Consider the following 27,971-nt stretch of genomic DNA (forward strand, 5'->3'; position numbering starts at 1 on the left):
CGGGGCGACCCCGCGCGCGGCGGGCGGGGCGGGGCGGTGGCGCATGCGCGGCGCGGGCGCCCTCTCACCCCGCTCAGCTATGCCAAGTATGTGCGCGGCGGAGCCGGGGCCGGGCGCGCGCGGCGGCGGCGCCATGGGGCGGTCGGGGCCGGGGCTGCCGGCGGGGCCGCCGCGGCGCTCGGGGGCTGCGCGCTCCCGCTGGCCGGGGGGCAGCGCCCGCTGAGCGCGGCGCGGAGGCAGCGCCAGGCATGGCCGATCCGCTCCGCAGGACGCTCTCCAAGCTGCGGGGCAGAAGGTCCCAGCGAGGCGCGGCGGCGGGCGCCGGGCACCGCCACGGCGGGGTCTGCGCCCCGCAGGGTAAGTGTGCGCCTGGCTCGGCCGCGGGGCTCCGGCTGTCCGCCCGCGGCCGCTCCACCTGCCGGGCAGCGCCAGGCGGGGGCTCCCGCGGCACCGGGATGCTCCGTGCCCGCTGCCCCGAGCGCCGCGCCGGGGCCGGGAGTGAGCCTGGGTCTCGAATCAGCCCTCAGCGGCGGCTGCGTGCCGTCCGTACCTGCGCTTCTCCTGGGAGCGGGAATTCCTCACGAAAGCCAGAGCTTCTGGGGTTTGGACCAGCCCCATGTGCGCGTCCCTGCTCGTTGTCTTGTCTCCCACATCTGTTTGTCACTCCTCGGCTGCTGTTTGCCCGCTGGAGTTGGTTGGTTTTGCGCTTTTTAAAGATGCACTGGAAATCTTACAGATCGATTTTCAGTTTTGTCGTTGTTCCATTTGAATATATAGTAGTTATACTTTTGTTAGGAACCTTAGTGAAGGAGAATGTGTTTATATATCAGCCACAAGAACTGAGAATTGTTTGATCCATATATGGAGAGACTGGATAAAGCTGTTCCCTGCTTCTGTGCGATCTGCGAAGCACGGCTTGGTATCGTGGTGAAGCATTTTCTGTGCCCACGGAGTTGGCGTAGTATCAGTTTTGACTTCAGTTGAGTTGAAACATTGAAGCTTTGATTTCTGAGCATACACGGGTTGTTACTGTGGCTTAACTTGAAATACTGATTTATTGGATTTTTTATCAATAGAGTGAAAGGTGAAGGAAATACCTGACTTTTTTTTTTCTTGAACACCATATAGAAGCCTTTTGCAAAGGAACTGTTGTCACGTTGGGTGTTTGTGTGGAGACATGGTCTTAACTATATTAAATGTGTACTAAATATATAATATATATATTAAATATGTATGTGAAAATGCTAATAGTAGTAGCATTCTTCTGAATGAAACATTGCTCTAGAACAAAAAGTATGTTCTTGACCTGTATGTCTCTCAGAGCTTTGTATTTATTTAAAATTGACTCACTCCTGTAACAGTGAACAACATTGAAAACTTGCTCTGTGATATTGAACCACTGGTTGGGCAGATACTTGCATGTGAAGCAGTTTGTTACTAAAATAAACACAGGCATAAGGGCTTTCAGGATTAGGGCCAAGTTCGAATAAAGGGGAAGCAGTGCTTGCAAATACTGCTAGCAATTGCAGAAACTGCTGTTGGGAGATGTGTGTGTAAGTGTATCATTTAGACGAGTTTCAGTGAGCGTTTCCAGTCGATGACCTCTGGCAGCGTGTGGCCGATCAGAGTTGGGGTCTTCCTGACTCCTCTGGAAGGTGGCGTGTCCTTGTGAGCAGCCTTGCTGGAGGAGGCTGGAGGCTCGTGCTTATTGTTTTCAACATCCACCTAGGTATCTCAATAATGAGCTACCTGCAACAGCTTTGTGCAGGAACATCAAAGTTTGCTGCTGCTAGCACTGAAGGGCAGCCTGAGGCTGACACCGGATGTGTCACTGGGTGTATGTTTAGGCACATTGTACTGCTTAGGAGTCTGTTGTTTTGGGAACTGTAGGCTGTCCTAACCAGTACGGGAGGACCCATGTTTCTACAGCAGAGCAGGAAGTAGCAGATATTTTTGTTTGTGGAAATACAGCTCTTGGATGCTCCATCTATTTATGGCACCAGAGTGGGGACCATCCTTGGAGTGAAGCAAGGACTTTGGGATAGTTGTCACCGGCAGGAGGATGCCTATCCAAGAAATCCCTGACCCAGACAGACTTCTTGGAAACACAGGCATAGCCCTATGCCCGTTGCAGATTAGTTTCCTATCCTTTTGGTTAGTTCTCGAAATTGTGGTGTGACAGTGTGTATGTAAAGAAAGAGCCATTACAACAGCATGCTTCCATTTCCAGGCTGAGGGTGGGGAAGGAATGATTGCTGCCAAAGCATTGAAACTTTGACAGAGATCCACATTCATGTTTTCCTCAGATTCTGTTACCTGACTGACTTAAGCCCCAGTACAGCAAAGCACTTCAGTGGAGGTGTGCAAAGGCTTCAAAGAGCATGGTTAATTTTGTTAATTCTTTGAAATAAGTTAATTGTTCAAATCACAAGCAGTGATAATACTGCAGTTTAGCTGAACAAGCAAACTGTACGCTTTTGAAAAATCACCAAATGATGAATCTTTCATCGAATAAAATGGTGGTGTTTCAGATCTTATCAAGAATCTCTTCTGTCATTAAAGTACAAACCTAAAAAGAGGGTCAAAGGGAAGGTGTTCCAATGAGTCTTTTTCATGTCTCTACAGCAAAGTTAGCTGGATTTACAGGGCTGTTCCTTGAGTCTTCCAGAAAGGTGTCCATATTTTAACATCCATTATTGGTGGGTAAATAATTCTTTGCTGAGAATAATATTCAAGCAGTAACAAATAGCTGCTTCCATCTGGAATTTCCAGTTGCAGAGGACTTAATGTGAAAAGAGGTCTGTTTTATGCGAGCCCAGTTATCCCTGTTCAGCCTAAATGGCTGAGCAAGCCCAGTTTGGGTTGTCCTACTGTGCAGAGCAGCATGAGGGCTGTCTTACCTGCTCCCTGTTTTTAATTTGGATGTATTTGCAGCTTTTCTTCCAGTCCTAGTGCAGTGGTCGCAGTTCCCTGGCCGACATGTGCTGCAGCCAGGGGGATATGGCACTGCTGCCGAGTGGAGCTTGCATGTGCTCTGACAGGGGCTCAAGTGTGAGCGGCGCTTTCCATGGATAATTAGATGTTTGTCTGTTGCTTCAATGCAACTGTCAAGTTTTGAGAACAGTCAGTGGAATTTGTTTACTTCTTGCATGAAATTTTTGTTGTTTAAAAACTTTTTCTTCCTTATCTTTGTGATGGTGTGTTTTGTTGTGTTTTATTGCCCCCAAATCGGGGAATGCTTCTGTCTTAATTGTAGGATAAAGCTGGTAAGGACAGTCCTTTCTGGAGGATTTTGTGCAAGACATACCCTCACCTTTATTTGTATAGAAATCTAGAAATTAATATATGTGGGAGTTTTGTAGCCATTTAAGCAGTACATTGTGACTGTTTCTTCACTGACGTAACTAAACCAGAGAAATACCATGTAGTAACTTTTCAAACCGATTGCACCTGAACTTGGCAGAAAAAAGCAGCCGTTTCTGTGGAAGTATGCATGACCTTTCAGCAGAGCTATCTCACTGCCATTTATCTAAATTACATGGTGTTAAAAATACAGCCAAACAAGCCTGGCTCTTTACTAGCTACGTGCACATTCTGCTTTGACAGGCTGAAATCTAATTTTGCGATCATATCAGGTTATCTTTTGTCCTTTTGGATGAGGTCTGATGCAAGTGTTATACGACAGCAAATGTGTTCATCTGTCAAAAGCAAAACAATATTCTAAACATTTGTCTTTCCCTCTCTCTTTGCTTTCCTTTCTGAGAACAGATTTCATAGAAAATGTTTACATAGCTTCGAGAAGCAGGAAGGAGCCCAAGTGCCCCCAGGCCAGCGAGGTGCCCGAGCACAGGCCGCAGGTGAACAGCATAACCGTTTCCAAGAAACGCAGCTGGCTGCAGCAGAGCACCCACCGACGACCTCCTCCTCCTCTGGAAGAAGAAGATGCCTGTAAGGAAGCGCACGGGGCTGTTACCACGGTACCCAAATCTCCCATCCCGCTGCCCGAGCCCGCAGTGCCGTGGGCTCCCTCCATGTCGGCGGTGGGGCGGGAGCGCCCGGCGCGGAGCTGTGCCCTGCCGGGCCCGGCCCTGCTGAGGAGCGCTGCCTCGGACTGCGGTGAGGATGGCGACGCGGATGATGAAGGAGAAATATGGTACAACCCGATCCCTGAAGATGATGAGCCCGACTTGCCCGGCGTCCACCCTTCTGCTGTGAATAGCCTTGCTGCTGTGGGCTCCCCATCAGTTTGGTACAAAGCCCACCCTGGGGGTGACTCTGGGGTGGCCACGAGTCCCCTGGAGGGTCCCGCACGCCCCGTGGAGAGCACGGCGAGCAGCTGGACGGCCCAGCTCGGTGAGGGGAGTCAGGCGGATGCCGTGCAGCCCGGGGAACACACGCAGCAGCACCGGCAGAAGTTCGCCTGCAAGGCTCCCAGTGTGCCAACAGCAGAGGACAATCCTGCCTTCAAGTGCCCTTCCACAGGTAAGAGTGTTCAGGAACATGAGTGTTTGGACCTTTGCTGTCTTTTAGAGGAATAATAAACCTTTGTTATGTCTCTCTGGTCTCTATCTCCGCCTCTTATGTTATCAAGCAAGTTTTGGGTGGAAATGCATGTCAAGTGCATTGAAATTGACTCGGGTTGTGCGACTGATGCTTGCTAAATGCAGAGGTGCACAGTTGTTTCTCTCTCAGTTTGTTCATGGCATGTCCAGGTGTGGTTGGCCTGTATTCTCTTTGGCCCCCACCTCACTGAAGACAAAAGGGTTTACAAAATGATCTTGGTAATGTGAGGACACACTGGATTTCCTTTGTCAGCTGGTGTCTAGCCCTGGCTTGGATTCCTGCCTCAAAGCTACTTAATGTCTGCAGAAGTTTCTTTAACTTGCTGTCTGGGACTTTTTAATAAAGACTTTTTGGTAGACCATATAAATGCTATTCATCACATCACTTTCTGTAATTACTGTCTTGTTGACTGTCTCAGGCTAATCTAATAGACTGGAGAAGAGTGGTTTTCACTTTCAGAAGCCAGCCTCTTTGTTCTTTGTTATCTTTGGCTGAGTGTTTGATAGTCTCGTTTCCATAATTCCATTAGTGTGTGAATTCAGCATCATATTAAGGACTTTTCCCAGTCTGTTGAAAAACCCCAAACAAATATAAAACCACACCAAACAAAAATAAGTAGAAAAAACCCTCCCAACCTTTTCCAAAAAGGTATTACTTTTAATTACTTATGTGCCTCATGTTATCTTGACCTTACCTCTAGTGTCATGTTCAAAGTTAGAAACAGCATAAAGTTCAGGAGACAGGGAATTCCAGGTTCCTTTCTTTGGAGAAAGGCTATACTTTGCACTGACATTTAAGAGCCTGTATTTCTGCCTGGTTCATCAGAAAGGACGTGAAACATTGGTGTGGGAGCCCAGGTGTGCTTCACCTTCTGGAGGGGCTTCTTTTTGGGTTGTCCCCATCCAGCCTCACCATCCGTGCAGCCTCTGGCCCCATGTCCCTGTGTGCTGGGAGCTGCTGTGCCTGGATTCCTGGTGTAGAGATTACTTCTGGGAACAGGGTTTGTTTTCAAAGGCACCAGAGCAACTGCTGTAAACAGCAGAAGAAAAAACTCTTGGTCTTCTGGGGGCTCACATTTTGTTCTTTTTGTGGAAATGCTGCAGATACAAGCATATTTGTACTTGCAAAGTATGTTAAAGTTTTTGGACATTTTTTACAAATACCTCGCTTTATAGCTGTTTTAAATTTTTAGACCAGTTTTATTTGCTTGCAAGACAGATGAGATAATATGTTCTTTGATAGATTTTTGTTGTTGTTGGGGCTCTAGATGCTTTGTGGAAGTCAATAAGTGTGGTTATTTAGGAAGGCTATGTGTGTCCTGCAAACTGCTTGACCTCCATTTAATTGGCTAATCTCTCTATATGTGGGTAACTATTTCTTTTTTTAAAGTAGTTAGTCCCTTTTTGTAAGAAGAAAAATGTCAAACTTGTTTTCATACTGAAGATGCATTTATTTCTGAAAGCAAAGTTGTCCATTTCAAGAGTTCCCTGAAACTGGGAGAGAAGCTACAAATTCCATCTGATTGTTTATTATGCATTTAGTTAATTAAGGTACTTCAAATGCAGCTCTCCTTCTGCATGTGTTGGGTGGTGATCACACTGAATAGATTAATTGATGATGAAGTGGATCCCTGCTGCTCAGTAATTGGCTTTATTATGGAGAAGTGGCTTAGTTCTTTTTAATCCAGTTAAAGTATCTTATTTTCAGTCAAATTTAAAATGACAGCTCATCCATATAAAATTACTACATGAAGGGCACCATGACCAAGTTGACTTTATTTGTGCTGGGACCTTGTTTGAATTATACGGCTGGTATGAAATGGGTGTTCCTGTTCATAAAAAGCTGGGTACATTAAGCAGGAGCTCCTGTCAAATAAGAAATGAAAGCTTTTAGGAAAAGTCTGCTTACCTTTCTTATGGATATGATTTATATATGTCAATATTGGTTAGCACTGGAGCCTAAATGTTAGACTTTGGGAAGCATAGACAGGAAAAAGTGGGGCAATACAAAATCCAGCAAAATAAATACATTTGTTCATTTTGTCATTTGCTGTTTTCTTCTTTGGACAATGGAAACAATTTTACCTTTAAAACTAGACATTTTTGCCTTACTTAGATGTCCAGCTTCGTAGAGAGAAAATAGTAATGCCTTCTTTTTTTCTTTTGCTTATTTTATTGAGTCTTTATTAGACAGGAGATTTTTTGTGAAAAGAAAGTGATAGAATTCTGTTTTGTGAGTCTTTCTAAACAGAGCACCAAATAGGTATTTCCTGTAACTGCTAACAGCACAATGGATCATAGTTATAGAGATGCTAATTTGTCCCATAGTCTAAATTTACACTGCTAGCTCCTGGTATTAATCTGGTTACTTTCTGCAGTAAATGCCATTTATGTTAATAGGATTTGTCAGGTAATTCCTTAGTGAATAATTCTAGCCTTGTTGGCTTTAAAAAAAAAAAACCTGATTAGAAATAAGGCACCCTTATAGCAGAGCTTGGGAAAATAATTCATGCATTTTCTTTAAAACACATACCCAAGAAGTAGGAGTAAGAAGGTAACTTAGTTCCACATTATTAATGTAGAAACAGCTCAGGTTGGGCTCTTAGGTCTGTGGGAGAATTTAAATGGAAGGAACCCTGGAGGCAATTTTTAATTATGTGTCTCCTTGCACAGGCAAAATGGTTATGATTAAAAAATAGAATTTTTTTTTTTTTGTTACAAATGCAGTATGAGAATTTTTTCTCACTGTAAAACGTTAAAGTAAATTTTCTTTATAACTCTTTAGGACTGAACACTTAACTGTATGTTTTTATAGATGTGTGTATAACCTGCAAATTGTTGAAGAAGCCCTTTGTAATGTTGGCTCCTGAGACAGATTTACACCGTGGAACTCTGAATAGTATCTTCTGAAGAATTTGCAGTATCTTTGCTTTTGGGGAGGATTACTGTTGGTATTAGTGTCCACCTAATGAGTGGAATCATATCTGAGAAACATCCTGGTAGGACCTGTGCACTGGAGGTTGCTAGGATGTGGCTCATGCTTTTGCTGCTAAAAATGTACTTGAGTTAGCTGTCTGGGTGGAAAATCCTGGTAAGAATCACTGTAAACAATTTCTTTCCAGTGTTATGGCAGGTGAAGATGGATCCCACATTCCCACTTAACCCTGATACGTGCCAACTGGAACTTGGCTAAATTCCTATTAAAACTACAGGGCTCTTTCTCCACTTAGACTGTGACCATTATCCTGGTTTCCAAATACATTGTTTGGAGCCAATGCATGCAAATATTTTGCATGCTTACATGTAGCAGGCAAGCTTCCAGCAATATACACAGAGTATACTGGGCAGAAAATGCTGTCTACACTTTTCCTTTCACGTGTTACAAGCATTATTTTTGAAATTTCATGTTTTTTCCCAGATAGAAGATGCTTTGTGGTTTACCTGTTTTTCAAGTGCAAGGAGCTTTGGTTTCATAAGACAGAACCACATTGATGTGAAATACTTGTACAATGTTTGAGATGCCAGAATGATTAGGGATTTGGCAGAAAGGTCCCTCTGCTCCCTCTTTCACTTGCAGAGGTGAAGCCAGTTTTTGGTGGGTTTTGGGGGAGTTTGTGCACATGCTGTTGGAGCTCAAAGGCTTATTTTCATGCATTTGTCTTGGGGTGAGGATGCCATAAATACCTGCTGGTGAAAGAAACAATAGGATGTAGCACTGTGGAGTGGAAGCAGTTCAGTCAAACTAGTTACTGCCTTTTTCAGTTTCTGATTTGTCCTGAGTAACTCTTTCTGTTCTCTGATGGGGAAATAGGGGCAAAGCTGCTTTCATACCATGGAAGACACAGTGAGGAGCAGCCTGAACAGATGCTTGGCATCGCCGTGGTGCTCCACGAGTGCCTTGGTGCAGCTCCAGTGTCTGAGCAGAGCTGCCTGTGGTTCATGTGCAGGGTCATTAATGTTTAAAATGACTGCAACAAACTCAAGCTGGTTTGGAGATACTGAACTCTTTAAATCAGTAAAGTGTTGTTAGACATGCTTGCTCATCTCTGCAGTGAAGTACCCCATGGTGGATGCTCCGAGGATCATCATCAGGATGAGGAGCAGGCACTGGTCACTCCCTTCACCTCTCATGCCTGAGCTGTAACACTTCTCATTTTAATTAATGCACTATTTTAAGCAATGTATTTTCTATCTTTTTTTGGTCCTATAAAAGTGATCCCTGGGTTGATGTGTCCATCACAATTTTATTAGTATCAGTGTGTATAGTAACCAAAGAAAACAAACTATCTTTACAAAATTCTGAGATTATTTTTTTAACCATTTTAATAATTTCTCCATTCCTTGACTCTGAAGCATGACTCTGAGATAGGGACTACATTGGTCAAAGTAGTAATTTATATAGAGACAAGAAAGATTTTTCTTTACATGTTAAAAGCAGACATTCCTCCATTTATTTAGATAAGTAATTAAGATGTTACATAGAAATAACTGTTTTCTACCACAGTTTTTTTAAGTGCTTTTTTGTTTTTTAATTTTTTTGTCCAGTGGCTAATGTAGATAGAAGTGATGCTTACCTTACATTTTAATTGAAGTCGCTTCAATTTGATATATCATGAGTTGTTCTCTTAATGCCATTTACAGTTCTTCTCTGGAGTTTTATATCAGAACAGGTCTAGAACTGTGCCTGCACCTGAGAAACTTAACAGCCTTTGACATCAGTAGAGCTGATATGCAGTTTGTGTCAATTGAGGATCCAGATCAGTATCTCTTGTGGATTCTACCACAGAAAAACAGTTGCCCTCTTTCACCCATTGGTTGCTACAAGAACAACTTTGAGACATTTGGGCTTTTCTGTTTTGACTTGATGCTTTTTCACTTTTAATACATTAACTCAGCACTTCCATTAGGTGTGAGAGTGGCTGTTTGATACTTCAGTAGCTTGGTGTAGTAAGCAATTGATAGCTTTCTGACCGACTTATTCACCTCAAGTTGTTGCCCAAAAATAAATTGCAGGTTTTCTGAGTAACTTTAAAATAACTCAGAAACCCTATCTTAGGCAATGAGGAATGTGACATATATAACAGGGTACTCAAATGTGCCTGTAAAACAGCATGTGTTGCTGGCAGTGGGTGTGACAGTGATATATGTGCCCAAACACATATAAACAGCATTGAACAGGGTCAGACAAGCATGTTTACTGTGCTAAATCACTGCACATGTCTGGCAGGGGCTGTGTTGTAAGTGCTTGAGTCTGAGCCCTCTCTTCCCTTGGGGCAGTCTTGTGTAGGGCTAGGTCCGCTCTGCTGTGAGGACACTAGTGACTGTCCTGTGGACACCTGGATGGATGGGCTGGGAGAGGGGCCTGGTTTGGAAAGCACTCCGGGCTCTTCGTGTTTCTGTGGTCATGAGAAGGCTTTATGCTTTCGCACAGCCGCAGTGTTGAGCAAAGAAAAAGGTGGCTTTATACTCAAGCTGAACCCACAGCTGATGTTACACACAGTTATTTAGGGTGTCAGTTCATTTTGACTTGGATTGCATTGTTCTCCAAAAGCTTTTTTTTTTTTTCTGTATTCGTACTGCTGAAGTGTCAGAAGGCACAAGGTAAATATATTAAAGACAGTATAATAGAACTGCCCAGGCTGGAGAGGGTATCAGAGCTCACCCTTCAGTGGAACAAGAAGCCTAAATGAGACTATTACCTCCCACCCCAGTGTAATTGCAGCTTGGAAACCTGCAGTGGTGAAGACTCCATCACATCCCTGGTTGTTCCATGTCTTTACAGGGACTGAGTGTTCTCACTGTAAAAGATAAATGTGACATACACATAAAAATGGTCAGCTGTGTTTATAAAACTGACCGTCCCCATGCTGTCCTGGTGTAACAGGTGCTTCTTACATTTTGTCTTCTTTTTCCACCCTCTTCAAGGATATTTTTAATGTCTAACTGCTGTTTGCAGCAAAGTCTTGTCTCTAGGTTGAGAAAAGAGGTGCAGCTCAGTTCCACTGTCACTCTTGTGAGAAAGCTGTGTCTTATGGGTAGGCTGGGATGTGAAGTGTTACTGGGCTGTGCTACAACTCCTCCTGCAGCTTGTTCAGAGTTGTCATGTACACTCTTTTAAAATTGCGTGCATACCTCAGCACATTGCTGGCTTTAGTGGAACAACATGTGGCTCAGTGCTGATGGGAATACCATCCTGCATAATACTCGACTGTTAAGTTTCCTCCAGCCACATATTTCACTTTAACTGTTTGGTGCTGAACGCAGCACAAGTTGGACACATAAAAGTCATAGTGTTAGATTGACTCTTTGGTTTTAATGAGCTGGGGTGGGGGAAGTTTAATTTGCTGGGCTGCTTTTCCAAGCCTGTGCCAGAGACTTTTGACAGAAAGGGAAGATTAATGTTAGAGGCTGCAGTGTGGCACTGATTGCTATAGAGCGCTCCACGCCAGCCCACCAGTGGGACCGTGCGGTGATTTGTAGTACAAGGGAGGGCTTTGTCTGCCTTTATCAAACACCACATTTCTAACTAGCTGCTTGCCAGAAAAGCACAGCAGGCATGCTAGAAATAGCCCTTCCCCTGCAAGGGAACTACTTCCATGAGATGCAGGATTAAATTAATTTTCCTCTGTTCCTCTGGAAAACAGATTCTATGCATTATTCTTTGTAACTGAAACTTCCTTTTATAAAAAAGTTGCTCTTTTAAGCAACTGTCTGCAAAAGTTACTTAATCCAAACTTCTATTGAGACTAGAACTGGCCTTTGTAGGGTTTCTCTTGGAAGGGGTGGGGGGACCGAAACCACTGCAAATGACTTTGGTCATTTATTGCCTGATTTAGCTGTTTAAGCTTGGTGAGGTATAAAAAGTAATTTACAGTCCAATGGTGAAAATTAATTTGAGTGCACAAAGCACTTGTAAGAATCACTTGCTGTGGACTTGAAGTGATTAGTTTAGAATTAAAGTAGTAAGTCCTTGGCAAATCTGAAGGATAAATCTCTATAAAGTATGGTTTACATCTTGTGAAAACAGCACTTCTTTCTTTCTTATATGCTGTAAACAGTCTCCCTTTCCGTGGCTAGCAAAGGGGAATGATGGAGGGATGAAGGTGTTTGAGTCTCTGTGAGCTGCCTGGGCTAGCTGCATCACACAGGGTTGGTGTGCTTAGGGGCTCTGTAGCACCCCAGCCTGCACAGGCAAGGCTACCCAATCCTGTTGGGACTGCTAACACTTGAAAAGTGACTCTAAGTGAAAGCAATCATGTAATTTTATTGATATCTATCATTCTGGTCTCAGCTTCCTTCTTGCATGTTCCTTAACTCAGGTAAATTGAGCGATTTTCTTACAGTTACTACTGCCTCATGCTGGCAAAAGTGAGAATGGCTTGAGCAAAACTTGGTATTTGCATTTCATTGAGTATTAGAGCATGAGGTGAACCACAGGTTCCTGTCAGTGTGCAGTACTGGCTTATGTCTAATTGCATTCCTTAATTAGCTGTTCTTTACTGCTGAATTGAGGGAGTGTTGGTTTGTTTGTTTTGTTTTGTTTATATTTTGCTCTTTTTAGTATCAGTACTTGCTGTTATTTTTTTTTTTTTTTTTCATTTTGGTACCTTGAAAGGGGTGTGATTTCCTTTGAGGATGTCACTTGGGAACTGTCTAACTTTAAACTCTCTTGTGTGATGGTAGTGCCAGGAAACATAGAAGGTTGCTGGCAGGCAGTGAAATGAGGCAGTGCAGGATGCAGCTTTTGGAAGGAATAAATCTTACATCCTGCTGCAGAAAGGAGAAGCTGAGAGAAATGAAAGAAAAGGTGTGAGACTGCCTGCATCTACACAGGAGAGATTTAGGGCTCATTGAGCTAACAGAAGGACACACAGAGCCACGTTCTTTACTAGAGACAAGTGTCTTTCCTCTAGACATAAGAAGAGTGGCAGTGTTGATGTGTTGGCTTTGTAGCTAACTGCTCTGTAGGCAAGGGTGCCTTTGCCATATTTCCAGGATTTCATTAAGTCTGGTTTCCTTGCACTTGTGCCCCAGGAATGCAGCTGTGTGTGTGCTTGTATGGGAGATGCAGCACAAACGGGGCGAGCTGAATGCAGTGGGTGCAATTGCTCATTTGTTTGTATGTAGTTTCTGGCCCTTTCATCTCCATAAAGCGGAACAAATCTGGCTTTTGACAGCGAATTGCCAAATTTGGATGAACGAGTCAGCAGAGCACGGCTTTCTGAACACTTGTGAACATCTGACTGAATGAGTGATGGTTGTCTGAATGAATTGTACGTATCAGGTTATGACAAATCAACATGTTTTCCCCAAGTTCAAGATGTATTTTTTTCATTGCTGAGAATTGCAGTTTGAAAATGATTATTTCTTCTCTTTTCTTCTAAAGGGTTTGGAACTGCTCTTGCACGCAAGCCTGACATACCTTCCATGGAGGTTTCTCCTCCAAGTCCCAGTCCACTGAAAAAAAGTGGATCAATCAACTGGCCTTTCCCTGATAGAATTAAATCTCCCAGGACCGTGAGGAAGCTTTCCATGAAAATGAAAAAGCTGCCAGAGCTGAGCAGGAAGCTGAGTGTGAAGGGAACTTCAAGCCATAGTAGTTCAGATAATCCTCCTTCCCTGCTGAAGGGTAGCTGCCGGGATACAAGCCATACAGTGTCTTTGCCTTCTTCTGGAAACTCAACCACAGCTGCCAGCAGGAATGTGATAAGCCGTTACCATCTTGACAGCAGTGTGTCCTCACAGCACACTTACAAAAAGAAGAGCTCAAGGAGCTCCAAATCCTTCAACAAAGGTGGTTACCTCAGTGATGGTGACTCTCCTGAACTTATAGCAAAATCAGGTAAACACAGACATGAAACAAAGTGTGGGAAAGGAAAGGAGAGCCTTCCAAATAACAGTGGTAAACCCGAAATAGATATCGATGCCTTCAGACACTACAACTTTTCTGATCAACCCAAGTGCTCTCAGTACATCTCTGGACTCATGAGCATTCACTTTTATGGTGCTGAAGACTTAAAACCACCACGAATAGACTCAAAAGATGTCTTTTGTGCAATACAGGTTGACTCAGTAAACAAAGCAAGAACTGCCCTGCTCACATGTAGGACAACGTTTCTTGACATGGACCACACATTCAACATAGAAATCGAAAACGCTCAGCACTTAAAGCTGGTGGTGTTCAGCTGGGAACCCACCCCACGGAAAAACCGAGTGTGTTGTCATGGAACTGTGGCTCTTCCCACTCTCTTTCGGGTCACCAAAACACATCAGCTGGCTGTCAAACTGGAGCCCAGGGGGCTTATTTATGTCAAGCTGTCACTCATGGAGCAGTGGGAGAACTCTCTCGATGGCCTTGATGCAGACCGTGAGCCTGTGATGTTTGGGGTAGATGCTCGAAAAGTTGTAGAGAAGGAAAATGCAGGCTTGATGGTGCCACTTTTGTTGCAGAAATGCATTCTGGAGATTGAAAAGAGAGGCTGTCAGGTACTGTGCATATTTTAATCTCTTCTGTCAATATTTCTGTGTTGAGATAGCTGTTGTTGCAATGTAAATAATGAATGGAAATGGGGGAAATTAAAAGCATCTTTACAAGTCAGTTTTTTTTCCCCTTGCTGCTTGTGTGTGGTGAACACTGGCCATTGTAATGTGGGAAGAATAACAGGGCTGTGTGCAGTCAGTGCTTCCAGCTTGGCCTTTTTAGAGGAGAAGTACGCTTGCTTACAGGAGCTGCTCCCAGCAGAGCTTTAGGAGTGGGGACAGTGAAACAAACCTGCAGCCCCCAGTGTGTAGAGTCACCCTCAGAAAGCAGAGATCAGTTAAGAGCTGGAGAATGCTTGACCCCTGAGACACAGACCAGTCTGTAGGGATACACACCTGTGTGCAAAAATTGTATGGTTCACTGTTTGCTCCAACCCAAAGCTGAGCACTGTATGCAGTGACACCGTGAGCCCATCTTTTGGCACAGTCTGAAGCCAGTGTGCCCAAGACCCATCTCTGTCATCACTTTGTACACAGCATTAGGATGAGGATGAGTCCCTGAGGGGCTTTCTTTCCCCATACCACTGCTTCTTGTCTTTCTTCAGGTTGTTCTCGAAATTGGGACTGCTGCAAAGCAGAAGTGCCCAGTTTCTTTTTTTTCTTTTCATCCTATTATTGGTTGATGTAATCTAATGAAAAAAATATGTATGAGAAATGAGGTATGGAAACAAATCACTGGTTATGGATGCTAGACAAGAGGTCTATTAGGAAGGACTATGCACAGTGCTAAGCTCAGATGTTCCCCTTGGCAATTAATTTGAAACTGATGGGAGGACTCTTGCCTGCTATTCCACAGCATATGTGAGCTCTCCTTGTCTTTTGCACCTGTTCTCACTCAGGTGAAATTGAGAAGTAGTGACACCTACCACTGTTACTATTTTAAATTGCTGGCAGGTTGGATATGCTTCCAGGTGTGATGAGATTAACTCTGCTGTTTATAACCCAAGTAATGAACTATAGATGGAAATGGAACTTCTATGTGGCTCTTTTGCCAAAAGTCTTTGCTGGTATTAATGGTGTCATTTTTCTTGTGGATACTTCTCCTAACATCCAAATAACTGGAAAAGAGAAGTTTTATTCTTTCCAGTATATGTGTTCTATGGTTTCAGCATTTTATTATGGGCTTACTAGCACCTAGTCATGCAAATGATATTGGGTAATCAAGGCAACACTGGTAATGAAGCAATTGGGATTTGAGTCATCTGCATGTACCTGATGCTTTTGAGTATGAAATCTATTTTTGTATTTGCACAGAGAGAACCAAAACTGCAAAATATACTGTTAACTTCTTCTTTCAGCCACATGCTTGTCTGACTTTAAAAGTTTAGAAGAAATTGTCTTGGGCCTATACTAGATCATATTCAGTCTTGAGAAAGGGGGAGTACAAATTCCATTGGGTAACTTTCTGTTTATTTAAACAGGAATTAATATACAACCAGAAAAATAGTTTTGCTTGCATACCAGCATTCTCGTGGTCTTAAGACAGTACAGGTGGGGTTGTTTGGTTTTGGATAATTTTTTGTTTTGAGTTCATGGTAGTTTTGAATTAATCTTTTACTGCTCAGTACAGCTGCCTATAATGCTAATTAAAATAAAATGAGTATTTCTAAGATGTAGTTTTGTAAGATCATAGGTGTGCTTTGTATAAATGGTGTTGATGAGAATGAAAAATATGATAAAATGGAAAATTTCAATACATGAAAGCACATGATTTAACTGGTAATTCATTTCAAGAGTTACTTTTAATTATGTTAAATACGTGTTTTGCAGAAAACTTTCAATATAATTTGAAACACATGAAAATCAACATCTTGTCAACTTTAAAACAACATGTTAGAGGTGTAATAATGGAGTAGTCATAATTTTCTTGAAACTCTGATTGAGGGTATAAAAAAATATTTTTTTTTTACCATATAATGTAATACTGTAGGAAAATTCATTTATTTTGGGTTTGTATTGGTTTATTAATTGATTTGTAACTTTCCTGATTTTTAGTATGGAGTCAGTTGTATGACTTTTTCTTCTGCTAATGATTAATAACTGTATTTGTAGTGAAATTTTGTTCACATAAAGCTCTAAACTCTTCTCACTTCTTTCTGCTGAAATTCAAATTCTATTTTATATAATTAAACAATTATGCCAGGAAAAGTAATGATGGTCTGAGTAAGTAGGGTGAGAAGCAAATATATGTTTAATCTGTATTTCTCTCCTGATTCTGCATAAAAACAAACCACAAAGCAACTGCAGTTTAGAGCTTGTGTTGTGTCAGTAAAGCTCAGCACATTGGCTGAGGGAACAGGAGCATCCCTCAGCGATGCCCGCTGTGAGGTGTCCGACGCTGCGTGTGGTGATGGTTGGCTCCCTTTGGCTGTCCCGAGCTGCATTCCAGGCAGCTGCTGCTGCGCTCTCTGGGTGACACAGCAGCAGTGATGTCCCTGGACAGGCTGGTGGCTGATGTGGGGCCATTGTTTGTGTGTTTGTGCTTGCAGGTGGTGGGTCTGTACCGGCTCTGTGGCTCGGCAGCAGTGAAGAAAGAGCTTCGGGAGGCGTTTGAGAGAGACAGCAAGGCTGTTACTCTCTGTGAGAGCCAGTACCCAGATATTAATGTCATAACAGGTAACACATTTACTTGCTTTTCTTCCAACAGAGCTGTGCCATGTTCCTCATGTACCTTTAAAAGGGTGAAATTGTGCTTTGAACTCTGTTGTCATTTTAAGAAGCTTTTAGCTGCTGCTGAAAGCTGGCTGGGAATGAGTGCAGTTGCTGTGGGGATGTTTAAGTATGGATGAAGCACAGTGGTTTTTAGCGAGGGGAGGACATGGAAGGACCTGCTTTCAATAACTGCTCCACCAGGCACAGAGGGAAGTGGGAATCTGAAAGGATCAGGAGTCTTGGAGCTGGTTAAACCTCTGCCATTGGTTTGTATTGGAGCAGATCTGGGAAAGCTTGTTGTGATCAGGCACCTTTGCTGTGCTGGTGGCTCCACACTGTGTAACCCAGGGCTGTCTTGGATCAACTGTTGTTCTCACCTTTATGTTGGAGATAGCAGGAATTATGGAAACAGATTTCCTGTTACATTGTGCAGGCTAGTTAGAGCTGCAGCAAAGTGCCTTCATTTGATCACTGCTTTTTTAAAAACCTTGCTAAGCTTTCTCCTGTTCCGTGGGGTGGCCCTTTACTTGTTGTCACAGAGCAAGCTCCAGGCATGGGTAAGAAGGTTCTGGGAAGCCTGTGTCAGCTCCTTACATGGCCCTCTTCACAGGAGTTGTGCTGCAGAAGTGAAGTCAGTTGGTGAGGTTTTTCTGGTTTGCTAAAAAGTGGAACAGTTTTATAACTATTGATACTTGTTATGTAAGCTAAAGTTTATCTAATTTCAGGCATCACTGAGTAAGTCAGTTACTCTGAGAAATTAGTCAGAAGTGTTCACTTCCTGTATATCAAGGGATGGAAAATGTAACAGTAATTGGGGTAAAAAATTTCAATGCCAAAACCCTTTCTGTAATACCCAACATCCAGCTGTATAGGAGAGTTATACGCTGTTTGGTGGTTTATTTCATTTCAATGTACTGGGAATTCATTTTGTTCATTACATTTTACAATTATACATGTTATCAGAATATACTACTCGATGACATTTAGTGAGTTACATAAACCTCTTGGTTCAGAGTGTACAGCCACTCAGTTTGCCTTGGCTGATTTTGCTGTGGATGTTTGCTGTTGTTCACAAGTACCAGCATTCTCAGCATGAGAAACTTGTATTTATAGAATTATAGAATTGTTTAGGTTGAAAAGACCTTTAAGATCATGAAGTCCAGCCATTAACCCACCAGTGTTTCACTCTGATGTTATTCAGCTTTTATAAACGAGGTGTGTATGGTAAAGGTTAGAAAGTACAAATGATCTTTTAAACTGAGTGTTTTTCTTCTCTTTACAAATAAATTTGTGGGAAAAAGTGATGAGCACTTCCAGGATCAGATTGTTCCATAAAATTACTGAAGTCCCATTTTCTCAATTTTTTGTCATCAACTCATAGTAAAACCCCTCTGTTGCTTTCTGCTAGCAGCAAAAGCTGTCTGACACTGACTTGTAAGAAGATAAATGGCAAAGTGCAGTTAACATTGGTTAATGCAAACTTTGGGGTGCTGAAACTTCGGTGTTACTTTTTAAAATTTTAGATACTAAAAGTGGCATTGCACTTCCATGCTACAAGTAGTCATTAGAATAAAACAGTATTTGTAGAAATGGTTCAGGGTTATCATGTGGAAAGGGTGTAGGAATTTAATACTTAAGTGTATACAACAGAACCTGGAACATTTCCTAAGCATTTTGATTTTCCTGAGTATATTGTACACTCAGAACCAACCAGAACTGTCTGAAGCCAAAGTCTGAACTGCAGGAGAGCTCAGTGCTACTGCAAAGCTCTGGAAGGGCAGTAACACAGTCTGACTGATCTTTCCCTCCTGAGTTTGTTCTGTGCTAGTAGAATGGAAAAACTGAAGTATGCTTTTCCATACACATTCCTGCAAGCCTTGCTGCTGGTGGTGATCTTTTGGTAACCATACAGGTGTGGCTTGGTGGTGGTACTACTGGGAGATACTACTTTGCATCCAGGGTTTGCATTGCAAGAGTGAAAAGACTACAGCTTTGTTTTCTGCCTTACAGGAAGTCTACTGGGTGTCCTTTAGTTTGTGTTCTATTGCTAGAGTTTACTTACATGCTGCTTTCCTTACAAGGGAAAAAGAGTTTTAAGGAATTACATTAGAACAGCAGATTATTTTCCCTGGTAGCCTGCAGCTGGGCTGTGCAAGTGCCTGCACTGCCTGTGTCAGTGTTGTGCTGCAGGGGCTCTGGGGGCTGGGGGAGCAGGGAGGGAAGGGGTGTTGGCATCCCTAGCTTCCACTGACCACAATGCAGCCACTCTAATTATTGGAAACAGCCTGCTGTGGATTGGTGGGGTAACCTACAGCTTTTGTGGACAGCTGAGTTAGCCACTGTGTTTGGTGCTAGGAGTAAAAGAGCCCACAAAATTTACTGTGTGTGCTTAGGGAGTTGGGTTGAGAGGGAATGTTTCCCCTGATTACTTAATGCTGAGGCTGGCGCACATGATTCATATTCTATCAGCCAAAACATGTGTTCCACAGAATATGAATCCTCAGCATCAATCTTGGCTGATTTGAGGAGAAGTGCTGCCTTATGTCCTTTTTGAAATTTGAGTAGCGCTTCTTGCCAAAAAGATGAATAATACTATTTTTTTTTGACAGGTCTCCAAAGACTAAAGCATGAACATTTAATGATTAAATGTTGACTGAGAAATACTCTTGGGATTGGCATGGGTTTACACACAATGAAGTGGGCTCATGGATCAAACTGAGGCATGCAGCTCATGGAACTGACCTGTAGCCATGTTGTTGCATCGTGTCTGTTGGCATCCACGTGAATTCATATCTCTGCTTAAAGCTTGCAACACTCTTTACAGTTCAGTGGGTCTGAAAAACGAGGAATTAGTGAAGTGGATGGCAATTTCTGCTCTGTCTAAATTTGTTGTGTGTAGCTGTGTCAAGAGGAATGCATTAGTGGGCTAGCAGCAGCAGGAAGTGTAGATTCATGGAAAAAAAATAACAGCAGCCTCTTAGAGGGCTAATTTAGCTGAGTGAATAGCAAGAGGATTTAGAAGGGTCAAGGGGCATTCATGGCTCCCAAACTATCCTGTTATCCAGAGCTGAACGGGAGAAAGTTCTTTGGCAGGTGGTAGTCCTGTGATTATGGATGCTATTGTAGGAATTCCTGCTAAATAATTAATAATAGACATTTGTGAGTGTTTAGTATAAGCTAATTTGGTTAGAACATACCATTTCCTACTGTAAGCTAATTTTGATTTCAGCCCTTGCCTCCAAAGAAAGCACAACTGAAACAGAGCTCTTGATAGAAGTCAGCATCTCTTGCTAATGTTTTGCTTATGAAAAAAGGAAAATATCCCAGACTATGTTGTGCAGCACTAGCATCTGCCACATTTGTTTCATAAGTATTTTAACTAGCTAATCCACATAGGGAACGTGAGCCTCTAAATTCAGGGAAGAAAAACTATTTTGTGGGAAGGGAGGAATATGAGTAAGTTACTAAACAAAAACTAGCCACTTAAGTGGAGAAGTACCAAAAGTGCATATTCTTTTTAAAGCAAACAAAAAATCCCACCAAACCACCAGAGGAAATATTTTTTCATGAAAAAATGGTTGTTTGCATATTTTGTGTTCCTGAGGGGATGTTCCCATTTTAAGCACAGAGTAAGCTCCTGGAGGCTGAGTGGTGTCTGCAGAGAAGGTTTGGCCTGCCTGCCCCATGCTTGTGCTGCAGCAGGAGGGGATTTGGCAGCTCAGGATCTGGGCACTGCTGCTTCATGTAGTGCTGCTCCTGCAGCACAGCTCCAGGAGCTGCACTGCTGCAAGTCCAGGATTCCTTTTTAAATGAAAATATTTATACAGGTAGAAGACAACTCTCACGTGCATTCTGCATGTGAAGGGCAAAATGTTAACTTCTGTTCCCTGTACGTTTTTGGAAAGTACCTTGTAACAAAGCCCACCCTGTACAGTTCGTTTTACAACTTGGCTACACAAACTTGAGTTACTGAAAACTGTTGCTTTGTTAAATAGCTCAGTGTGATGGTAATTGCTGTGATGTGAGATTGTGTGAGGTTGTGAAGACTGCTTGCTGAAAAAAACTTTCTGCTTCTCCAACTTTACCTGTTTGGAGGACAGGCTGCTTTGTTAACTGCAGTACATGCTTTTAAACAGTTTCTTTCATTCCAGCAGTTCTTTCTAACAAAGTAGTTAATGCAGTTGAAATCTAGCTAAAATTAGTAAATATTTGTGGCACAGAAAGCAATTTTTAAAGGAAAATGAAAACTGCTGGGAAGCAGGCTTGTTTCCTTTAGTTTTTTTTTTGATTGTGTTGGATATTGCTCCTGGATAGCATCCTGCTATGTCCTTTCCAGAGGCTGCTGTTAGAAGCCTTGATATTTTGGGGTTTTTTCATTATTATTCTTCCAGTCACTGAAACCTCTCTCAAAATGAGGTGTCAGCCAGGTTCCAGAGCCAGCTTACAAGAATGCAAAGGCTCAGTTCCCCTTTGGAAAGAGCAGGCATTAATGAGGCATGTGCCTGGTTGTTGCAATCCCTGGGAGCAGCCTCTCCCCCAGCACACCTCCAGCCTCAGAAACAGTGCAGTATTTCTCTGCAACAGGGAGGACTCAGTGCCTGGGAATTTTAGGCAGTGTCTCCTGTGGGTGTGAATCACATCTGTCACAGCAGGACTGTGTGGTGTGTGGGGCTGCAGGGTACCCAGGGCCAGCAGGGAGTTGGCGGCTCTCTCTCTCACGAGGACGTGTTTGGTTTGTGCTTGGCTGGGTGTGAAGACACCATGTGCTTTGCTGTATGGGCGCTGGGATGTTTGCTCATAATTTTATAGCTGGAAATAAACAGAACAGAAAAAACTAGCTGATAGGCTTATGTAAAAGAGGAAGGGTCATCAAGCTGGACCTTGGTGTTTGTAGGAGCTCCTTTCCTTGGATGGGAGGTGGACTGAGCCCTTTCCTTGCCTCCCCTCACCCTGAATGAGAGAAGCTGGGAGAGATGTTCTCCTGGTGCCCAGTGTCCCCACTCCTGCACATGCAACAGCCCCTGTGCTCCAGCCCCTCTTTGCTGTGCCCTTTTGGTGTTGTCCTCCCATCCCTCACTCCTGGGTGCAAGGTTTGTCACTGACACAGAGGATTTTCTTGTGGGATGGGTGAAGTTGATGTGCTTTAAACAAGTTCCCAAAAATTGCTGCAAAGTGAATCTGCAGCTTGTTAAAGGCAGCTGTTGTGTCTCATTAGGTGTCCTAAAGGATTATCTGCGAGAGCTGCCCTCTCCCCTAATAACCAAGCAGCTCTATGAAGCAGTGTTGGATGCCATGGTGAAAAATCCCTTGAAAATGACAGCAAATGGTTGTGAGAATGACCCAAGTGACTCTGAGCACACAGCAGCCCTTCTGGATTGCCTGCCAGATGTTGAGAAGGTGAGTAGTGTAAACACATTCAAGTAAATCACAAGCTTCAGAAACTAAAGGAACATTTTCACACTGGATATAAAATGTCTCAGAACTGTTTATCAGATCAGGTAGTTCACTTGGATTTGTGATGCTCCATATACTTGAAAGTAATTCCATTCTGCAGTGAATTAGAAGGTCTGCATTGCTTCCATTTGCTCTAGTTTTCATTTTATATTGTTTCTTTAAAACGAGTGAAGGCTGTGATCTCTACTTTTACATGGTTAGATAAATGATTATTCCTGTGTGTTGTCCTGCCCCATTCTGCAGAGCCCTCTGACCTGTATGTTGTAATTACCTGGGCAGATCCATTCCTCAGTATGTGCAATAAAGCCTTTGCTTCCCCTGCTGTGCAGCGTAAGAGGGCTGTGCACTCTTACCTGCCAAATTCCTATGTAGCAAGCCACAGCCCCTTCTGGGGCGAGGGAGCAAGGGGCCTGCATGGTATCTGGAATTACCTGGAAGCTTGTTCAGATGCTGACAGCATTTTTCTTTTTTTCTTTGTTTTCTAATGTACCTGGATCATCTGTGCTGCTTCTGCAGCCTCCCCTCCCTTCCTGATGTACCCTTTTTACTGTGAGAAAACTCATCCGTGTGAAACTGAGCTCAGATAAGAGACAAGCTGAGCTTTACCAGAAAGTCTGTCTTAATTGGTCTGCTCTGTCCTAGTCAAATACAGCTTTTCTAATTCAGCACTTGGATGTTCTGTTGATTGGTGTTGGCACTAAAACCAGGGCTATCAGCCTTGATCTTTTCCCTGTAGAGCCATGACCAGCACTGTTGTCTAGTATTTGGTTTCCTGAGCAGTATTTTGTTTCTTTAGGCTACCCTGAAGATGCTGTTGGATCACCTGAAACTGGTGGCTTCTTACCACGAAGTAAATAAGATGACATGCCAGAATTTAGCTGTGTGTTTTGGCCCTGTGTTACTGAGCCAGAGGCAGGAGACCACCAACCATAACAACAGAGTCTTCACAGACTCAGAAGAGCTTGCTAGTGCCCTGGACTTCAAAAAGCACATAGAGGTTCTTCACTACTTACTTCAGTTGTGGCCAGGTACTTTCATGAATCTGATCAAGGAAAAAAGTCAAACCATTGCTGTGTGTTTGCACTGTGTGACACTGTACATCAATTCCCAGGATGATTGAGCGGCATCAGAGTTCTTAAAATGGGAGATACTGTGCCATTACCTGTTAATCTAAAGAAATTATGACTGTTTCTATTTGGGCACTTCACTAAATGGGAAGTTTGTTGGTTTAATTGCTTTTTTACCAGATGGCAGAGTTTGAGTATAATGTAAGAAATAGTGAAGACTTTATCTGAATAAAGACACTAGAAAGTACAAACCCAGTGACATTAAAGTTTCCACATCTGAATTAGAGAGGTTGGAGATTTTTTTTCCTTCTCTCCAGCTTTGTCCTGATGGGGTTAATTTATTTCTGCCTTTGTAATTTGGCAGAGTTGAAGATATTCTTGGAGTAAGAGCTCTGCAACTTCTACTTGTTTTTGCAGAGCTTTGCATCAGGAAAAATGTTGCTGTTCCACGGTGGGTTTGAGGTGACTGAAGATGCTGCTGCTTGCTTGTCAGCTGCAGGTGGGCAGCTCCAAAGCTGCTGATCACCAAAAATGAAAAGAAGCTTTCAGTCAGATGAGTGGGTCTATGCAGGAGAGATAGGGCACGTAGGTGGAGGAAGAGGGAGACCAAGAGCTGTTAGGGCAGCAAATACTGGGCAGAAACTAATCTTGAAACCCTGAGGATGAGTTATGGCATGGCTGCTGTGGACTACAAAACCAATGGATGTAGCTCTGCTCATAGGAGTGTGTGTCTGAGAGGGTAGGAGTAGGGTAAGTAGTAGAGTTTTCGTTCACTTAGAAGAAAAAGCAGAGTCCTATCCCTTGGCTTGCAAGAGCTGTGCAGGATGTTGTGGAAGAAGGGAGGTAAAACACAAATGCAGAGACTTGAGTGGGTGAACACCACACAAGTTACACTGTGTGTAAACAGCACATTTGGGCTGAATGGAAGGATCACAGTCTGGTCCCTTATATTTAATCTTCTGTAGTTTGAGACAGCTTGATAACCAACATGTTGTGCAATACTTTGATTTCCGTATATTTCCAACCGAAAACAAATAGTCCTTGTTTGGTTAGACCGTGTAACACTGGCAAGTTATTGTTAACCCATGGCCCTTCATCTTAGTGGAGCATAGTCTAAACAGAAGGGTTTTTGTTATAGAAAGAGGCGGGGGAAAGCAGGGAGAGTTATTGCATGTTACTGTGCAAGACATAAAATAAAGTCCCCTGGAGAGACCTGTAATGTGGATCCAGAAGGGGAAGGATTTGGCACATTTCAGGACTGAATCTTTGTGCTTGTGTGCAGGGAGTCTAACAAGGGGAGGGTCAGATGGTGAACTGCAGGGGTTTGTGTGCACTGCCTTTTCAGTGGTGAATGGGAATAGGAAGTCTCTGCTGCTCATTACAAGAAGCAATGGTCTGTATAAAACCAGAAGTTTTGCAGCTCAAATACTTAATAGGCACAGGTCAGTGAAAAGAGCTGTGCTGTTTGCCTTAGGCAGTGGGTAAAGCGGGAGGAGCCTGTTAGTAACTTGTGCTGTGCAATCGTGAGCTCAGGTAACTCTGCCAGCAAAGCCATGTGAGTGTGCATCTGCCTGTGGCTCCACAGCAGGATGACTGCAAGTGAGCTTCTGTAACAGCACAGAACTTTAGGGCAGAGGAGAAGCACGAGAGCACAGCTCTGTGTGCTGTCAGCTTCTCTAGGTTTTTCTCAGTGGTGGTATTTTTGTTGTGTTTTAACCTCTTTGCTGTGCCTGCTTTCTGTTACTCCTTAGCCTGGATGAAGTGTGTGAACTGAGCTATTTGCTTTTCTTTGACCCAGAGCTGGATGGTGATTAGCGTGTACAACAAATTTAATTTTCAGGGAGTTTCTACTTTTAGAACAGCTTCTCTGCTGCAATTTGAATCTGGCATGAATATTCAAAATTGAGATTTTTACAGTAGTTTTTCCTAATCATTTTATATCAAACAATAGGAAAAAATGTGCAATATATTGGCTGTAAGATTGCATGTGTTTGTGCATGCTCTTAGTGGGATATGGAGGGAGGACAGTGAGCATCTGCCATGGACTTTTTTGTTGCAGCATGAATTGAGTTCTGACTGGTTTAACTTCTCTCTTCTAGTTCATCACTCACCTGCCAAAGAAGCAGCACATCTGAATGCATTTCCTGAGCACTCATCCTCCCTGAATTACCTGAGACCCAAGAGGCAGAGACCTCAGATGCTGAATCTGAGCAGCACCGAGGTGTCGGGGGTGCTCAGACCAAGGCCGGCAGGTCTAGACAGCCCATCGAGCAACCGCTACGCTGGGGACTGGAGCAGCTGTGGGGAGAACTACTTCTTAAACCCCAGGGACTGCCTGGGTGAGGCAGACTATGATGATGTCCCTTCAGAGGACACAGAGAGTGGGGATGACAGCAGCAAAGCTGAGGAGCTGGACACCCCTGCGAGACGCCCTGAGCCCAGCCCCGGGGAGCACCCCTTTGGGAGCTACCTGACAGTGCAAGCTATAGACTCTGCAGTGGATCACAGGACACACCTCAAGGACCTGCAGGAAAGTATTGATACTCTCATAGGAAACCTGGAAAGGGAACTCAATAAAAACAAACTAAATATGAGTTACTAAATCCTGTCCTGCGTAACATCTCCTTGTGCCTCCATGGCCCTTGTTGGGCTTCCCTAGCTGTGTGAGGAGTGACGGTGCCCCTGAACACCTTGTGGTAAGGCCACGGCCCACCTTGTGTTAGCACATTTTAAGCCATTCCGTAATGTTTCTGCCTTTCTGTCTGAAGGCATTGCCTTGATTTGTGTTGGAGACAAGCTTAGACTGTGATGTGATTCCACATAGTGGCATTTCTCCCTAAAAACACTATGCACTTAGGTGGCCTGGGCAGTAGCTGATAGAAGACAAAGCAACATCTCTGCTGTCAGTGGCAGCAGAATTCCTCATTCCTGGCTCCGGTACAGATGTTCCTCTCAGAAGAGGATGAACGCTGCTCGGCCTGACTTTTGCAGCAGGGACTTGAGATAGACCTGTTTTACTATATATGCAATGGCTGCTATGAAAAATGCTTTATATAATATTTATATATAAAGTTTTAATTGTACAAATATTAACATATTACTGTATTAACACTTTTCGGTAATTATTTAAACAAGCAAAAATAAATATTTTTCTAACCTTGTTTGTACATATATATGTATAAATGTGCATGTGTCTGTAGCCATCTTTGAAAAGGAAAGGTCTCAGAATTATGAAATGTTCCCATTTCTAGGAAGACATGTTCAGTGATGCCAGGACAAGGTTACCCTTTGGGTAACACAGCATTTGATTTATGCACAGAAACATGGCCAGAGAGAAGGTAGGGTGAATGATTAATGGAAATGACCTTGTGTATTGCAGGAACAGCTGTTTGCAGGTGTTGACTATTAACTCTCACACACACACCACCCTTTCTCTGTTTGTTTGGGTTTTTTTCCTTACTGCATTGTTTGTTTCTTGCTCCATGTTGGTTTTTTTTTTTTCACATATAAAGAAGGTCTGGACGGTGTTTACTTTTCAAAAAATATTTTTTGTTTTTCCTTTATAACCTGTTACTTTATTCTCGATGTTTTGGTACGTATTTTTCCTTTCCAGAGTTTCATGTATTATTGTTGTGGTACCCTTGGCTGCTGCTGGTAGTTAGATACATTTGAGCCCTTTAGAGGGTTGTGGCTCTGGAGATGCAAGCTGAGCACAAAGCCAGTTACTTTTTTTTTTTTTTAAATTACTCTCCCAAAAATGGACACTAGAGTTGTGACATGAGGTTGGGTGGGTGGAGTGATATTACTCCTGGGGAGTTTGGGTGGGATTGCACTTCACTGTGACCTTGTTAGATTGAGCTATCACCATCTGCTCAGAGCCTCTTTTATCTCTAGTCATTTATGGTGAGCCACTAACACTAAACATTTCATGTTCAGGGAACACATTCTTGATTCACTTAAAAGTAGTTAGCAAATTGTCCTTCTAACCAAAAGGACGTACAGAGTCATTCCTTGTCCTCTACAGGTCACTTGCACACCCCCAAGGAAGGGGGGATTTGGGCAGGTGGGGCTGAGAAAGTTTTGGTGTTTTGAGAGGTCAGTTGCTGTCAGCTGCCAGGGTAGAAATTAATTTTACATCTTTATGGTACAATTTTTGACATCCCACCATGGCTTTCCATTCATCCTGTGGGTAAGTGCTTTTCTGCTAACCTGTGCTTCCTTATATGGCTTAATTGAAGAGTTATTTATTGACAGTAGCAAGGAATTAGTAATTGTTATGGCAAACTTCACCCCTCTTTTCTAAGGAATTATTTTAGCATGGTTCCAACGGTTTATTCAATCTCATTAATTTATTTTTATAAGTGTTAAGAGATGCAAAACAATTATTGCAATATAATGATATGAATGAAAATGTAAATTTAACCTGAAGCATTTATCAATAAATCAATGTATTTTTTTAAACTTTTATACCTACAGAATGTGCATACTTTTTAAACTATAAATTTAAATTCTAAATAAAATTTGAATTAAGAACAAAATCTGTCTGTGCCTAGCTTGTGGTTATTTAAACCAGTCTAAGCTGTTGTCATCCATTTGCACTGGCTGCACACGACTTAATTCCTTAAAGACATTTAGCTTTTCAGATATTTTGTTCTTTTGTCATGTCTGGATTGAACCAATGTTTGAATTAGATAAT

The 27,971-nt window shown here is 42.9% G+C and overlaps 1 protein-coding gene across 1 annotated transcript; it reads left to right on the plus strand.

Annotated features, from left to right (window-relative positions):
* Positions 1-189: 189 nt before the first annotated feature.
* Positions 190-27,815, plus strand: SYDE2 (synapse defective Rho GTPase homolog 2). The gene is made up of 7 exons (XM_015636230.3): positions 190-357; positions 3,769-4,482; positions 12,949-14,048; positions 16,592-16,718; positions 21,970-22,151; positions 23,005-23,236; positions 25,375-27,815. The coding sequence occupies exons 1-7, from the start codon at positions 249-251 to the stop codon at positions 25,875-25,877; spliced, it is 2,967 nt and encodes a 988-aa protein (XP_015491716.1). The 5' UTR covers positions 190-248; the 3' UTR covers positions 25,878-27,815.
* Positions 27,816-27,971: the final 156 nt, after the last annotated feature.

The sequence above is a fragment of the Parus major genome, chromosome 8, assembly GCF_001522545.3.
Source record: "Parus major isolate Abel chromosome 8, Parus_major1.1, whole genome shotgun sequence".
NCBI lineage: Eukaryota > Metazoa > Chordata > Aves > Passeriformes > Paridae > Parus > Parus major.